The sequence below is a fragment of the Jaculus jaculus genome, chromosome 16 (genome assembly GCF_020740685.1).
Source record: "Jaculus jaculus isolate mJacJac1 chromosome 16, mJacJac1.mat.Y.cur, whole genome shotgun sequence".
Classification (NCBI taxonomy): domain Eukaryota; kingdom Metazoa; phylum Chordata; class Mammalia; order Rodentia; family Dipodidae; genus Jaculus; species Jaculus jaculus.
Genome location: NC_059117.1, coordinates 42769318 through 42784554, shown reverse-complemented (window position 1 = coordinate 42784554; position 15237 = coordinate 42769318). Strand labels below are relative to the sequence as shown.

The window sequence follows — 15237 nt, the reverse complement described above, 5'->3', positions numbered from 1 at the left end:
CGAGATGAATCCGCCGAAGGAGCTTCCGGTTACCTCCACGCCTTACAGCTCTCCCAAAGTTGGGGCTAGTGGCGTCCCTCCATCCTCCCAGCGCTAGGACCCCTGGGGCTAAGCTCCGGCTGGAGATGCCCCGCTCCACTACGTGGTGTTTTACCGTGCTGCAGTATCATTGGCTGGAGGGGCTCCTGAGACAGTATTGCCAGCCAATAGGACGCCACCTTTCTCAAGCGACTGCGTTATCAGAACCAATCAGGCGCAGGATTGCATTTAACTCTTTAAAGGTGAGTTCGCAGTGCGTGGGAAAGTTGTAAGTAGTAAAAGTGCCACGTCTTGTAAGGAGGAGCCCTGGACTTGCGAGAGGCCGTTGCCCCCGAGCCTTCAGCTTTAACTCTGTGAAGTCGGGGCGCTTTTTCCAGCTCCAGTAGCATGAGGCTTTTCTTGTGGAACGCAGTCGTGACCCTGTTGGTCACCTCTTTGAGTGGGGCTCTGATCCCCGAGCCCGAAGTAAAAATCGAAGTTCTCCAGAAGCCGTTCATCTGCCATCGCAAGACCAAAGGAGGGGATCTGATGTTGGTTCACTACGAGGGCTACTTAGAAAAGGACGGCTCCCTGTTTCACTCCACGTAAGTAATCGTGCCTCGCAGGTAAAACCAACCCACACACTCGCGCCAGCTCGCGTGCACGAAAGCTGTCTTTAAAACCCCTAAAGTACCTGCTTCCCTGTGGGGAAAGAAAATTTATCCAAAGCCACTTCTGTATAACGAGGCCTTTGAAGGACTTAACTGAAAACATATAATTACGGTAAGTTAATTTCTTTGTTATAATTTAATTTACTATCATGAAACTAAAACTGGAATCTTAGAAATTTTGCAGAAATGGCTAGGTTGTAATTAGGCACTGAGTGGAAAAAGCATAAAGGAATATTCATGTCTTAAACTCCATTCCTGAAGTAAAATGACTTGATCCAGTTTTTAATTTGGCATAGACGATATTAAAACTTTTCACACCAGTTCCAAGAGCCTAATACACCACCATTTATTTGCCCGTTTATAAAAGACATGGCAGTGCTATCTCATTGACCTGTTTAACTTCTGTTCTTGTCAGGTTATGATTTCAGTTGTCACTTGCTTCTTTCTAGAAAGTCAGATGTCATTGATGGATATGGGTATAGCTATAAGAGTCCTGAATACAGGACGATGAAGTGCTTCTGGCGCTTTGAACAATTCTTTCTGTTCAAAGTTTATAAATGTAATCGTTTCCAATTAGACACTGTTCCCACTCATTCCTTCCAAAAACACTTCCTTTATGTTTTTGTCCCTTTGCTGAGGATCAGGGACATTCAGAAGTTTGTCTTCTAAACATCCCCATCCATCATTCATCCATCTATCCATCCATAAAACATGTTTTGAATGGCCTTTAGTGAGGTCTTGGAGATGCAAACTTAACTAGAAGCAAGCCATTGTCCTTTCATACTGTTTGCTAGGAGGAGTAAATGTCTCACTAACAGAGAGCATGGAATACTCAAGCACTAGCAAAGATTAAAAGCCTGGAGCCAACTGCGCTCTGAGAGGTGAGGAAAAGGGACCTCGTGAACTACGTTTGAGTCAGCCACAGAAGATGGTGGTAGTTATAGGGTGTGGGGAGAATGGGGAACTACACAGGTCAAAGGAATGGCATGAGCTAAAACAGCAAAGCTTTATGGCCCAACCTAGACCTTTTTTTGTTGTTGCTGTTGTTTTGGTTTGGTTTTCATAAATTGTCTCTACTGGACATTCAGACATGATCTTGTTGGGGCTTGGGGATAATGAGGAGTACTCGTCTCTGAATTCCGTTATCTCTGGTAAAAAGTTCCAAAAAGACAACCTGTCACGGAATTTTCAGTAGTCCTTTCTTTTTGTCAGCAAGGCCAACATCACAGTGGACAGTAATGAGTAATGTGATATTTCAGTTTAAAATTTTAGTTACACTCTTATTTTTAGTCTGATCTCTTTTACATTTAGTTTGATTTCTTTCCTGTCTCATATCTAAAAACCTATGTTGATTTTAGTGGTAGCATGAGCTATGTTTTTAGCACTTTTAATGTTCCAGTACCTGGTGAGGGGACTGTTGTCATGCAGCCTTCATGTAATTATCAGGGCTTGCTGACAGTCTATCAAGCTCATTTTCTGTTTTAGAACCACAATCTGTATGTGGAATATCTTAGTCTTAATAAGAACTGTGGCAAGATGTAGCTGGTGCTGGATGCTAGACGATTTCTTCTTTATTATTTTTCTACCCTTCCCTGATTTTCTAAGGTTGGCATTTTGTTACTTTGAGGAAGAAATACCATTTACCCAAATTTTGTAACCATGGTATTTAGTAAGGGACTTCATATTTTCACCTAGGAGATGTCCTTGAATGGAACATGTTCCTTATTGCATTGAAAGGAAACTAACGGGCTCAGACATTCCCCACCCCTCAAGCTCTCCAGGTGTTCAACAGGTTGGATTGCCTAGGCTGGTCTGCTAAGATGCCAGGACATCATGTGACCTCCCTGAGATAGTCCCTTGCTCCTCAGAGCTTGAGGGCCTGCCTCTCCAGGATCTTCTGCATAGCCCCATGTTGGAGCTGGGTTTGAATATGAGTGAAGATAGGGGGTGTGAAAAGCAGCCTTTTCCACATATCAGTACCACCAGCAGGAATATTTGTTGACATGGAGTAAGATGCTGTAGTCCTGTATCTGTCCAGCTACATGTGGACTCTAATGTGTTGGCAGTAATTCTTATCCTTTGTTCTCCTTCCCAAACTCACCCATTTTCCATGAATTTCTCTCTGATCTAAAACTTATTGGTCTTCCTGGGCCAGTAGAATTTTGTGGTTAAGACTTCAAACTTTGGGGTTAGGTATATTTAAAGTAGCCCTTGTTACCTCCATTTCCTGTCTACAAAGGGATAAGACTGATATGACTGGTCCTCTGTCTGGAGGTTCTATATTCAAGCAAAGTGGGTCAAGAACATTTGAAAAAGAAGGCTGGAGAGATGGCTTAGCAGTCAAGGTCCTTGCCTGGGAGGCCTAAGGACTCATGTTCCATCTCTCTCCAGATCCCATGTAAGCCAGATGCACAAAGGTGAGACAGTGCAAGGTTGCACATGCGCACTATGTGGTACAAGTGTCTGGAGTTTAGTTTCAGTGGCTGAGGCCTTGGAGTGCAAGTTCTGTCTCTCTCATTAAAAAAAAGGAATGTTTGAAAAAGAATTATGTCTATATTGAACATGTGTAGACTTTTTATTTTCATTATTTCCTAAACGACCCATATAATGACTATTTACACAGCTTTTGCATTATATTATAAGAAATCTAAAGATAGTTTACAGTATACCATTGGTTATATGCAAATACTATGGATGCAAACATCTGTGGTTTGGGAGACAGAGGTCAAAATAGAGGGATGAGTCTTAGAAACAATCGCCCCCAAATGCCTACCAATCATAGAGTCATTGTTACAGAGGAAAGAGGAAAATTTACAATAATACTTTCTTTAAAGTAAATATTCACATAAATTATTTTTATTATTCTTCCCTCTGTTCTTATTCTGAGTCAACTTAGGAAATTTGCATCAAAAATGGGCAGTGAGTTAAATTGTTATGAAGTTGACTAGGGTACATGTGTATGTGCAAACAAAGAACAGCTGTTTTCATTAATTTTCAAGTCATTATGTTTAACTACTTATGGTTAGGAAAAGTTCGTAGTGTGTAGAGTGCTTGCCTAGCATGCTTGATGACCCTAGTATTCAAAAAAAAAAAAAATTAATGTGTTTTCTTTCTGACATGTTTGCCATAGCCACAAACATAACAATGGTCAGCCTATTTGGTTTACTCTGGGCATCCTGGAGGCTCTGAAAGGCTGGGACCAGGGCTTGAAGGGCATGTGTGTGGGAGAGAAGAGAAAGCTCATCATTCCTCCTGCCCTGGGATATGGCAAAGAAGGAAAAGGTAAAAGACAGTTCCATCTTTCTTACTGTGTCACTTGGGTGCTGATTCTCTGTATTAGGAGACAGAAATTAGAGTAACTGGATGACTTTTCCTCCCTGGAAGTAAATAGAGGGCTATATCCCTTTAGGAAATATGATTATGCCTTGCTTACCATTTGAAGTACTCAGTAGACCTAACCATGAAATAAATTTCTGTGACTTTGAACTCTATTGCACTATTCATCAATATCATGAAAAGTATCATCTTAAAAATTGTGCTAAAATATGCATAACACACTATCTGCCATCTGAAACACTGTATCTCTTTTTTTGCATGAATGTATATGTGTGTGTAGTATTGTGCACGTGGTGTCTGTGGTATGTGGCAAGTGCATGTGTGTGCAGCTGCACACATCCCATGTGCATGGCCAGAGGAGAATGTTGCGTGTCCTCTTATTGCTCATCTGCATACTTCCTTGAGACAGGGCTCTGTCCCTCAACCTAGAGCTGCTGGCAGTGAGCCTCCATGATTCTTTGCCTGCATGCTCAGTGTACTGGAGTTATACATGTGCATGGCCATGCCCAGCTTTTTATGTGGGCACTGGAGTGTTGAATTTGGTAGTCTCTGACCTGAGAGGCCTTCATCCTTAAGCAGTAAGCACTCCTAAACACTGAGCAATCTTTCCAGCCTACTCTTTCTTTCCTTCTTTCTTCCTTTCTTCCTTTCTTTCTTTCCTTCTTTCTTTCTTTCTTTTTCTTTTCTTTTTTTTTTTTTTTTGTGGTTTTTCCAAGGTAGGGTCTCACTCTAGCTCAGATTAACCTGGAATTCACTATGTTGTCTCAGGGTGGCCTCCAACTCTCCACAATCCTCCAACCTCTGCCTCCCGAGTGCTGGGATTAAAGGCATGTGCCACCATGCCCAGCCCATTTCTTTTGTTTTGTTTTGTTATATATATATAAACTTAGGTGTTCTGAACATTAGGTTCCCAGCTGATAGAGATTTGAGAATTAACACCTCCTGGAGGCAGGGTATTGTTGGAGGAGGGGTTATGGGTGTTATAGCCAGTTTTCCCATACCAGTGTTTGGCACACTCTCCTGTTGCTATTGTCCACTTTATGTTGGCCAGGAGGTGATGTCCACTCTCTGCTCATGCCATTGCTTTCCCCTGCTATTGTGGAGCTTCCCCTTGAGCCTGTAAGCCATAATAAATCTCTTTTTCCCAGAAGCTTCCCTTGGTTGGGTGATTTCTACCAGCAATGTGAACCTGACTGTAACAACAACAACAACAACAACAACAACAACACACACACACACACACACACACACACACACATATGTATATAATTTTTTTTTTTAGGTAGGTTTCTCTCTAGTCCAGGCTGACCTTGACCTTGACTTCACTGTGTAGTCACAGGGTGGCCTTGAATTTACAGCAATCCTCCCATCACTGCTTCACAAGTGCTGGGATTAAAGGTGTGCACCACCACATCTGGCCCTATTTCTTAAGTATATATTTCAGTGGCCTAAAGTTCAGTCACATTGTGTAACCATCCTCACTGTACATTTCCAGAATGTTTTCTTCCTCCCAAACTAAAACTCATGGAGCAGTGCAAGGTCACTCAACATAAAAGTGTTCTGATGATTTGAACTTTTGAGTTAGGCATTGAATGTGATTTACATATTGGCTGTATAGAGCTTACTACCAGAAAATCTCCCGCACTTTGACTCTGATTAGGGATTCTTTCATTTACTGCCATAAAACTTATTTAAAACTTGTTTTTTGTTGCTGTTGTGTTGCTTTTGTCTTTTTGTTTTTTGAAACAAGAGCTCAAAAAAAAAAAAAAAAAAAAAAGAAGTCTTGGTTTTGAATTTGCTAAGGTTGACCCTGAACTCTTGATCCTGTTTGCCTCCATCTCCCAAGTACTAGGATTGGAGGCTGTGTCACCATGCCTGGTATCTATACAGCGCTTGATAATACATTTGAAAAATGGTATAGTAGCTGGGCATGGTGGCGCACACCTTTAATCCCAGCACTTGGGAGGCAGAGGTAGGAGGATCACCATGAGTTCGAGACCACTCTGAGACTACATAGTGAATTCAAGGTCAGCCTGGACTAGAGTGAAACCCTACCTCAAAAAGCCAAAAAAGAAAAAAAAATAGTATAGTAACTTAAAATTAGTTAAATTATCTCCCCCCACCACCACATGTGTTATAATCCGGCTGGCTAGTTCACACAGCTTTTGGGCCAGTTTATTTTAGGGCAGATACATACACCTGGAGTTTATGAGGAAATGTGTGGAGATTTCCAAAGGGCTGTTTGGTGATCTATATAAAGACACCCAAAGATGCTTATGTGCATTAATTCTGTAGTGTCCTTATTAGAATCTAACCCAAAGAAATGACTAAAATAAACATTTGTGACTAAGGATATCCATCATTGCACTGTTTCTAATAGCAAAAGTACTGAGACCAAGTTGAGTGTAAAGTGATAAGATTTTAACTAAATACACTATAGCCCAGTTATTAAATATGGTATTTTCAAAGAGTAACATGTGTATATTGGACTTGGGGGATAGCTTAGTGCTTGCCTCACCAACATGAGAACCTGAGTTCACTCCAGAGAACCCATTTAAAAATGTTAGCATTGTGGCCAGGCTTATAATACCAATGGTGGGAAGGCATCTCTGGAGCTTCTTGGCCAGCCAGTCTAGTCTAAGTGGTAAGCTTCTATGACAGACCATGTCTTAAAACAAGGTGATAAGGTAGATGGTATTCATGAGGATGACACCTAAGGTTGTCCTTTGACCCCCCCCCCCCACATCCATAGATATAAATGTGTACTCACATTAAGAATTATGTACAGGGGCTGGAGAGATGGCTTAGCGGTTAAGCGCTTGCCTGTGAAGCCTAAGGACCCCGCTTCAAGGCTCGGTTCCTCAGGTCCCACATTAGCCAGATGCACAAGGGGGCGCATGCGTCTGGAGTTCGTTTGCAGAGGCTGGAAGCCCTGGTGTGCCCATTCTCTCTCTCTCCCTCTATCTGTCTTTCTCTCTGTGTCTGTCGCTCTCAAATAAATAAATAAAAAAAATTAAAAAAAAAAGAATTATGTACAGCACAAGAGTAGTAAGCAAACCTGTTGTGCATCTAGCTGTCTCATAAGTATATGGGGAAATTATATATATATAGATGCAAAGTGAATTATGAGGAAATAAAAAAATGTTAACAATGGCCTGTGATCCTGGGAATCAAATTTATTTTCGATAATAGATTCCAAATCCTCTACACTGGACATGTATAAATGATGAAAATAACTTTAAATAGTCTTCAGAAGGAAACAGAGAGTCACTCTGGTGTGGTACAAAGAGATCTCACAGTATCTTTTGGCTTAAGCTTAGCCATTGATGAAGCAGGGGTCGGGATTCCTTGCCTTGGGTTCCTAAGATGGAAACAAGGTGTTGTGTATGAATCAGGGCACATTCTAAAGTAGAACTAGTTATATAAGCCTTATTTGTAGGGTAGGATAACCAAATGCAGTTCTTATTTTAATTATAATTTTTACAGAATGAAACACAGTATCTGGTAAATGTTTCTGTAAAGCTTGCAAGTATTTCTTCACTTTCCTGTATCTTCACTGCTAACTGTTAATATTTATACATGTAGTCTTAGCCTATCACTTTTTCTCTATGCTGTATTTAACTCCATTTCATTTTATAACACATAGATATCTAAATTTGAGTCATTTCCTTCAAACTGAGTACCATGAAACTAATTCTTCTAACATGTATTTACTGCTAATTTTGTAGTGATTTAGTACATGTTTGCATGCCTCCTTGGAAAGATACCAGCTTTCCCACCGATCTAGTGCATGCCCCTTCTCTGTCTCCATCTGGAACGGTAAGCTTCAGCCCACAATGTGAGTATTCTCTTGGAAACTTACAAATGCCTTTTCACAGGACTACAAGGGATCGGGAGAACTAGTTCACTTTTAACAATTTGTTATTGCCCTTTTCAGAAGTTTATTTCTATTTTATCCTTCCCATGAAGTGTCTCGAATATATGATAATATCCTACATCAGAGGGGATATTTACTAAATTTTTGAAAAATTTCAACCTTCCTGTATTATTTTTAAGAGCCTATAAGAAGACTATGTTAGTAACATCTATTGAGTCTAAGAATAATTACTAGTCTAAGAATAATTCTGAGTATTTAAATTTCCCATGGATTTTCTCTATCTTCCCCACACCATCCTATGATTAAAAAAAAATTATCATGTAGATTAGATAAGAAAACAGGCCTAGAGATGAGCAGAGGAGATGTCATTTAGACAGTAGGTCTAGGGCTCACTCACTCTAGTATATACTGCCTCCCAGTGGTAGAAATGACAGCATCAATCGTATGTACTTGTAGATCAGGACTTTGTTACCCAAATTCCTAATTCACTTGTAACATAATTAACTCTAAATTATCCAAAGCACTTTAAAGGTAATACTTGACATACAATATGCAATTCTTTACATATATTTGGAATTTCACACCAAGTGTTTAGGTGCACCTGCATATATGTGTGAGTATACATACTTGTCTGTGTTTTATCACTAAGCCAAACCAGAAAGCTTTAACTCTGCTAGTACGAGTCTTCTTTCTTTCACTTTTTGAGTAAAATGTAATTATACTGTAAGTAGCTTCCACCATATGTGACAATCTTAGGCAGGCTCTTCAGTTGATTCAGTCTAAAAATGTCTTGTTCATCACCATAAATATTTATTATGAAAACTTTTGGATTTTTAAAATAAAATCTCCCCCTCTCTCCTGCCATCAGGTAAAATTCCCCCAGAGAGTACACTGATATTCAACATTGACCTCCTGGAGATTCGAAATGGACCAAGATCCCATGAGTCATTCCAGGAGATGGATCTCAATGATGACTGGAAGCTCTCAAAACACGAGGTGACCTTTTCCCTGCTTTTTTTTCATATTCCATGCTGGAACCATGGTGCAACTTTGGTTATTTGCATTGAATTTTGGGTAAAGAAATTCTATCGAAGGAAAATAAAAAAAACACCTAAAAGTTTCTCTGAAGAGATTATTGGAAATTGCTTTTATTGGGGGGGCGGGTTTCAAAGTAGGGTCTCACTCCATCCTAGGCTGTCCTGGAATTCACTGTGGAGTCTCAGGGTTGCCTCGAATTTATAGCAATCCTCCTACTTCTGCCTCCCAAGTGCTGGGATTAAAGGCATGCGCCACCACATCCGGCTAAGTACAACTTTTTATATTGGTTTTAGTAATCTTATTCTTGAGTGAATATACGTTCTCTGTAACCAGAGAATGCAGGTGGGATTAAAGATGTGCCCCACCACGCCTGGCTCACTTTTTTTTTTTTCCAAATATCATGCAAATAAGCTGGGAAGATACTCAGTGGGTAAAGTGCTTACCTTGAAGACATGAGGACCAGAGTTCAATACCCAGAATCCACATGAAAAAAAGCTGAGTATAGTGATATGTGCCTATAATCTTAGCATAAGGGAGGCTGAGACAGAGGAGGAAACTTGGGGCTCCCTAGATAGCCAGTATAGTCTAATTGGTGAGTTTCAGGTCCTGAGAGATTCTATCTCAAAAAGATTTGGGCCGTTACTGAGGATAGATAATCCCTGAGGTTGTTCTCTGGTCTCCACATGCATGCAAATACAGACGGAAATAAATCAAGTACCTACTGTTTAAAGAGTATTTTATTCAGTAGTTTGGGTGTCTTACCATGAAAGATATTAGTTTTGCTTAGCAGCAAAGTACAAACTTTAATATTCTTTTTTCTTTCTTTTCTTTCTTTTCTTTCTTTTCTTTTTTTTTTTTTTTTTTGAGGTAGGGTTTCATTCTAGCCCAGGCTGACCTGGAATTCACTATGTTGTCTCAGGGTGGCCTTGAATTCATGGTGATCCTCCTACCTCTGCCTCCCAAGTGCTGGGATTAAAGGTGTGGGCTACCACACCTGGCTTACTTTAACGTTTTAAATGATAATTCTGTAATCATTATGAAATGATAGAAAACTGTTTTCAAAATGTACATAAAGTCACTTCCAATTAAATCAGCAAATTACATGTTTTGAAAACTTAATTCAATAAAACACCAACATTAAAGCTAGTAGCATTTAATGTTAATGTTTCTGTTCTGTAATTTTTTTTTATACTATACTTATACTGGGTGACCTGCTCAAGACCCCTCCTAGGCTTCTCAGGCTGGGAACTTTTGTCCAAGACATATCTTCCATGAAGGCATGGTGGTGTACGCCTTTAGTCCTAGCACTCAGGAGGCTGTGGTAGAAGGATTGGTATGAGTTTGAGGTCAGCCTGGTGCTACAGAATGAGTTCCAGGTCAGCCTGGACTAAAGTGAGACCCTGCCTTGAAAAAAATAAAACAAATGAAATGTGTGTGTGTGTGTGTGTGTGTGTGTGTGTGTGTGTCTTTATTCACAACCTTTATCTTAATAAAATACATGCACCCTCGTTTACCTTTGAATCAGTATGGACCTGTGAACTTACTGTTGGTGTCCTGCATCAGAAACACATTAGGATTGAGGCTAGCTAGATACCATTCTTGATTCTTGTGTGAGTGACTTCAGATGAAATTCTTGTTAGTGGACTGTGCTGCGTGTGGAGTCAATAAACTATTTTCTTTACACTTTAAGGTGAGTAATAAGTACAGGCTGGAGTCATAGAATATTGTTATATAACGCAGGGATTAGAATATTTACAAATGAGCTGTGGATAACCTCCATACATGTACACAATATACCACGATCACAACCCTATCCTATGAGCCTCCTTTGTCCTAATTCCCCTGCCCCCTCTGCTGAATCTCTTCTTTCCAACTAGTCCCTGCTGTATTTTGTTTTCTTTATTCTTTTCTTTTTTTTTGTTTTGTTTTTTGAGGTAGGGTTTCACTCTAGTCTAGGCTGACCTAGAATTCACTCTGTAGTCTCAGGTGGCCTTGAACTCACAGCGATCCTCCTACCTCTGCCTCCTGAGTGCTGGGATTGAAGGTGTGTGCCACCACGCCCGGCCCCTGTTGTGTTTTGATATCATCATTCTTGCTCTCCTATGGTGCACTTCTTGTATAGGTAACAGTAGCTACTGTGAGATCATGAGATCACCGCGTGGCTACTTTGTATGATGTTGACTTTTAATGCACAACTACAAGAAAAAAATAGAACTTCTATTTTAAAAAAGGCAAACAAAAAACAGTAGGTTTTCATGGTACTTTTTTGAGATAATAAAAGTATTATATTTGATATAAGGATTGTATGCATGTCTGTCTTGGTCTCTAAATACTGTGTGGCCCCATTGTAGCAAAAGTTTTTAACTGAAAAGGTTCCTTAGACTACTTTTACTATCATTAGGAACACAGCATGAGGTAGTGGTTTTGTCATTATTGTATATGTGTAAATGAACACCAGTACATGTGCATGATGTAGTTTGGCTCAATGTGAATATCTTATGAGGCAGTCACTAATGAGAGCCATTGTTTTGTAGGTTAAAGTATATTTAAAGAAGGAGTTTGAAAAGCATGGTGCAGTGGTGAATGAAAGCCATCATGATGTTTTGGTGGAGGATATTTTTGATAAAGAAGATGAAGACAAAGACGGATTTATATCTGCCAGAGAATTTACATATCAGCATGATGAGTTGTAGAGCTCCACCTGCCCATTTTAGATAGCACCAATCTGTAAAGAGAAAATGACCAGCTTTTAAAAACAGTTTTACTTTTTGACAATATTCTGTTCTTTCTTTATTTTTATTTTTATATTTTTTATTATTTAAAGAACTCCTTAGGGTTTCTAAATACCCATTTCTTTCTTATAAGTTATTGGGATGCAACAATTAATTTTTTAATAGAAGTCTTTGGCATCATTTCCCACATTCATACAGGAAGCCTTTTTATGCTTGCTTATAATTTTAAAATATTGCAACTGAGAATATGCCACAACATGAGGCCAAATGTAGTACCAATTAACGTCCTGTGTTCTGCTTTTCTGATACTCTCTGTTTTCTGAGCTACATATTGACATACTTAAGAAGGCTTTTCAGTAGCCCAAGGTTTGCTATTTTTTATGTAATAATGCATTCCTCAATTGCTACTTGCTTTACTAAGGAGCTGTACATAGACGGACTAATGACAAAATTAGTAACTTATCCATACATGCACATTGAAACATGCTCCCCAGGAATTAAGCTATAAAATGTTTGGTTTCTGTTAAGATGTTGTACAAATCATTTATGTGTTTGTTTCATTGTAACTAAGTGTATCAAAATATTGTAGGTGTGGGAAAGAGTTGTAGTTTTATTTATTTAATGTTTACTTTTTAAGGTGATCAGGTTATACTCCTGGTTCTTTAATGAACAAAGTTACAACTAGTCTTTATACTACAATAACATTACATGGTAAGAGAAGTTATCAAGTTTACCAGACTTTGCCCATTTCTGCTTCATCAAAAAAAGAGGCAGACCTGAAGCATCCATGATGGAATAAATACCTATCCTGGGTTGGAAAATTGGTTTTGCAATTTTATCTCAAAGTGGCTTTAAAATTACTTTTTTTTTTTTTTGGAGGAAGGGTCTCACTACAGGCTAGAATTCACTCTGTAGTCTCAGGCTGGCCTCAAACTCACTTTGATCCTCCTACCTCTGCCTCCTGAGTGCTGGGATTAAAGGCGTGTGCCACCACACCTGGCTTAAATTAATTTTAATAATATTGGTTTTTATCTTAAATACTTAAAAAGTTTCCAAATTTCCATTTATTAAGAATAGTTCTACATAACTATACAAAATATTATCAATTCTATTAGTGACTGTGATTCTCACTGCTCTGCTATCAAAAAGCTGCTGGGTCTTACTGTACTAACTGATTGATGATGGGAAAACTGCCATTCCGATATTGGTTGATATGCCTAAGGCCCACGCCTAACATGTAGAACTGGTTTTCAGTCTCCAAGTTCAGTGTCTTCTGTTTCTCTCTGCTCATGAAAGCAGGAAGTGTGCTTGGATCTGTTGGGCTGATCCTTGCTTCAACTTCCTTCTGGGTCTTGATGCTCTAAGGACAGTTCCTGGCTGCTCTCAGCAGAGTACAGCTCTCCAGGATTCAGGAATGGCTCTGTTTTCATAGAGTAATCTTGGGGTTTGCTCTGACTGCCCTCAGTTACCCTGTTCAGTGAGAGTGCCAGGAGAGTGTTAATCTTCATGTTTGTAGTAATTAGATTATTTTCACTGATTATATGTTAATATTTTCCTCATGAAAACAGACATTACTATTATTGGGAAGACTATGCTATAAATTTTTTTTTTTTAAAAATCACCTCTAGCTTAAAGAGTATTGTCCTTAGCATCTTTGGGGGAGGGTGGCTTATAGGACAGATAATTTTGGTTATTCGGGCAGCATATTTTTATCTTATGTGAATTTGAATCAATTTCCAGCTAGGCATTTGGGCACAAGTGTGAAATAAAGACATGTCCATAGATCATGACTGCTTAAGTTAACTGCCTTTTTGGCTTAGCCATACATTGAGCCCTTCCATTAGCAGGAGTAATCAGACAAGAACTGTGACTTCTTCACATGTAGATAATTTGACTTATAACTGCTCCATGTGTTTTATTTAAATTCCTATGACTGTTGTGATACTTTTTTTCAAAATAAAGTTTGAGAAATAACTGGTTTTGTGAAAAATTCTTAAAGCAGATTTATAGATTTTTTTGCTTTATTTTTATCTTTCCTTTTCCCCTTCTCCTCCTCTTCCTCTTCTTATTCCTCCTCCTTCTCTCTCCCTCCCTCCCTCCCCCCTTCCTTCCCTTCCCCTCCCTCCCCCCTCCTTCCCCCTCTCCTTCCCCCTCCCCCTCCCTCTCTCTCTCTCTCTCTCTCTCTCTCTCTCTCTCTCTCTCTCTCTCTCTCTCTCTCTCCCTCAGAACTTGTGCATGAGGCATGCTCTCCAGCACAGGATCACTCCCACAGTGCTGCCATGTTTTTGTATTGGTCTCACACATTGTTGTTTTTCAATGTCATATTACTTGTTTCTAACCCCATAAGTAAATTACGTATTACTTCAGAGCCCAGTTCTAAGTAATAGTCTTCTTTAGTTTTACTGGGCACAAGCAAAAGACAAGTTTTTATTTGTATCAAATATGACTTGCATATTATAACATAATCAAAATTTGGTGAATTATTCAGTTATCCAAAGTCCATCCCATGTGTGAGTGCATATTGAAGAGTTTATTTAAAATAATTTGCCACAATAAATGTTTCTGTATCTTATCTGACCAATTATCAGGCCATGTACTATTTATCTATGTAGATATGCACTCCCAAACATATTTATATAAATAGCTAAAGAGTCACGTGTTGTGCTTAATCTTTTTAAAAAGTCTGTTGTACTAAATTGTACCTCCATTTAAAGCAATATTTTAAAAACCTGATTGCTACTAAATGTAGATTAATTTACAAAATGCTTGAAAATAAAACACAAATTTCTATTGAAATATTATATTCCTGTTTAATTGGCATTTGGGAAGCACTAGCAAACTGTGGACAAAACTTTTTCAGGTTGTGGAGAGACTAGAGGTTCTACAAGCAGTACTGTACTCTCTCAATTAAGAATGAACATTATTATAGTAGGGAAATATGGCAGGTGAATTTCTTCCATTATTGTGGGAAACGTCTGCATTTTAGAGCTCTGCTCTTCCAGCTTCTCAAGAAAGGCACAGCAGTTTGTCTAGTTAAGACATTTGCTGAGTCGTGCCCGGCACAGATTCATTCAGCTGAAGGCCTGTCGGAGACCAGTGGAGGCAGAAGCCCTCCAATAAATGTAGGCCCAGCTCTCTTGATGTCAATGATTGTTTCTGGTCTTGACCCAAGACAGCAAGGCAGTGGCTTCACTTTTTGTAACCATTCTACTGCCGTACTACCCTTGGGTGAAGACCACAATTCAGTGCCTCTCTGAGTTCACCATTGGAAGAGCTTGTGTTTTTTCTTGCTATTTACCATCTTTAGTCTCAAAGCCTTGCTCTCTGGTAAAAGTGGCAGCTCAGACTCATTTCCAAAAAGGATGTCAGCATAAGGCATAACTATATCATCAAGGGTTCATCCAGTTTTTCTCCAGATCCAAATGCTTTTCCTCTTTGTAACAGCTGGCAGCAGCAGGGCCTGATGTCCCCCGTGATGCCGGCACCCCAGCTCCGTGGGCTGCTCCTTCTCAGGGTCAGGCGCATCCATCCACATGGACAGCTTCATGCTTGAGAATCTCCCCAA

The 15237-nt window shown here is 39.5% G+C and overlaps 1 protein-coding gene across 2 annotated transcripts; it reads left to right on the top strand.

Moving 5' to 3' along the window:
* Positions 1–12493, top strand: Fkbp14 (FKBP prolyl isomerase 14). Of its 2 annotated transcripts, none has more exons than XM_004652768.2 (4): positions 1–623; positions 3820–3971; positions 8771–8898; positions 11475–12493. In XM_004652768.2, exons 1-4 carry the CDS (start codon positions 427–429, stop codon positions 11631–11633), a joined length of 636 nt encoding a protein of 211 aa, XP_004652825.1. In that variant the 5' UTR covers positions 1–426; the 3' UTR covers positions 11634–12493. The 2 variants fall into 2 exon arrangements, with proteins under 2 accessions (XP_004652825.1, XP_044992009.1); XM_045136074.1 differs by lacking the exon at positions 1–623 and adding an exon at positions 630–801.
* The last annotated feature ends 2744 nt before the right edge of the window (positions 12494–15237 follow it).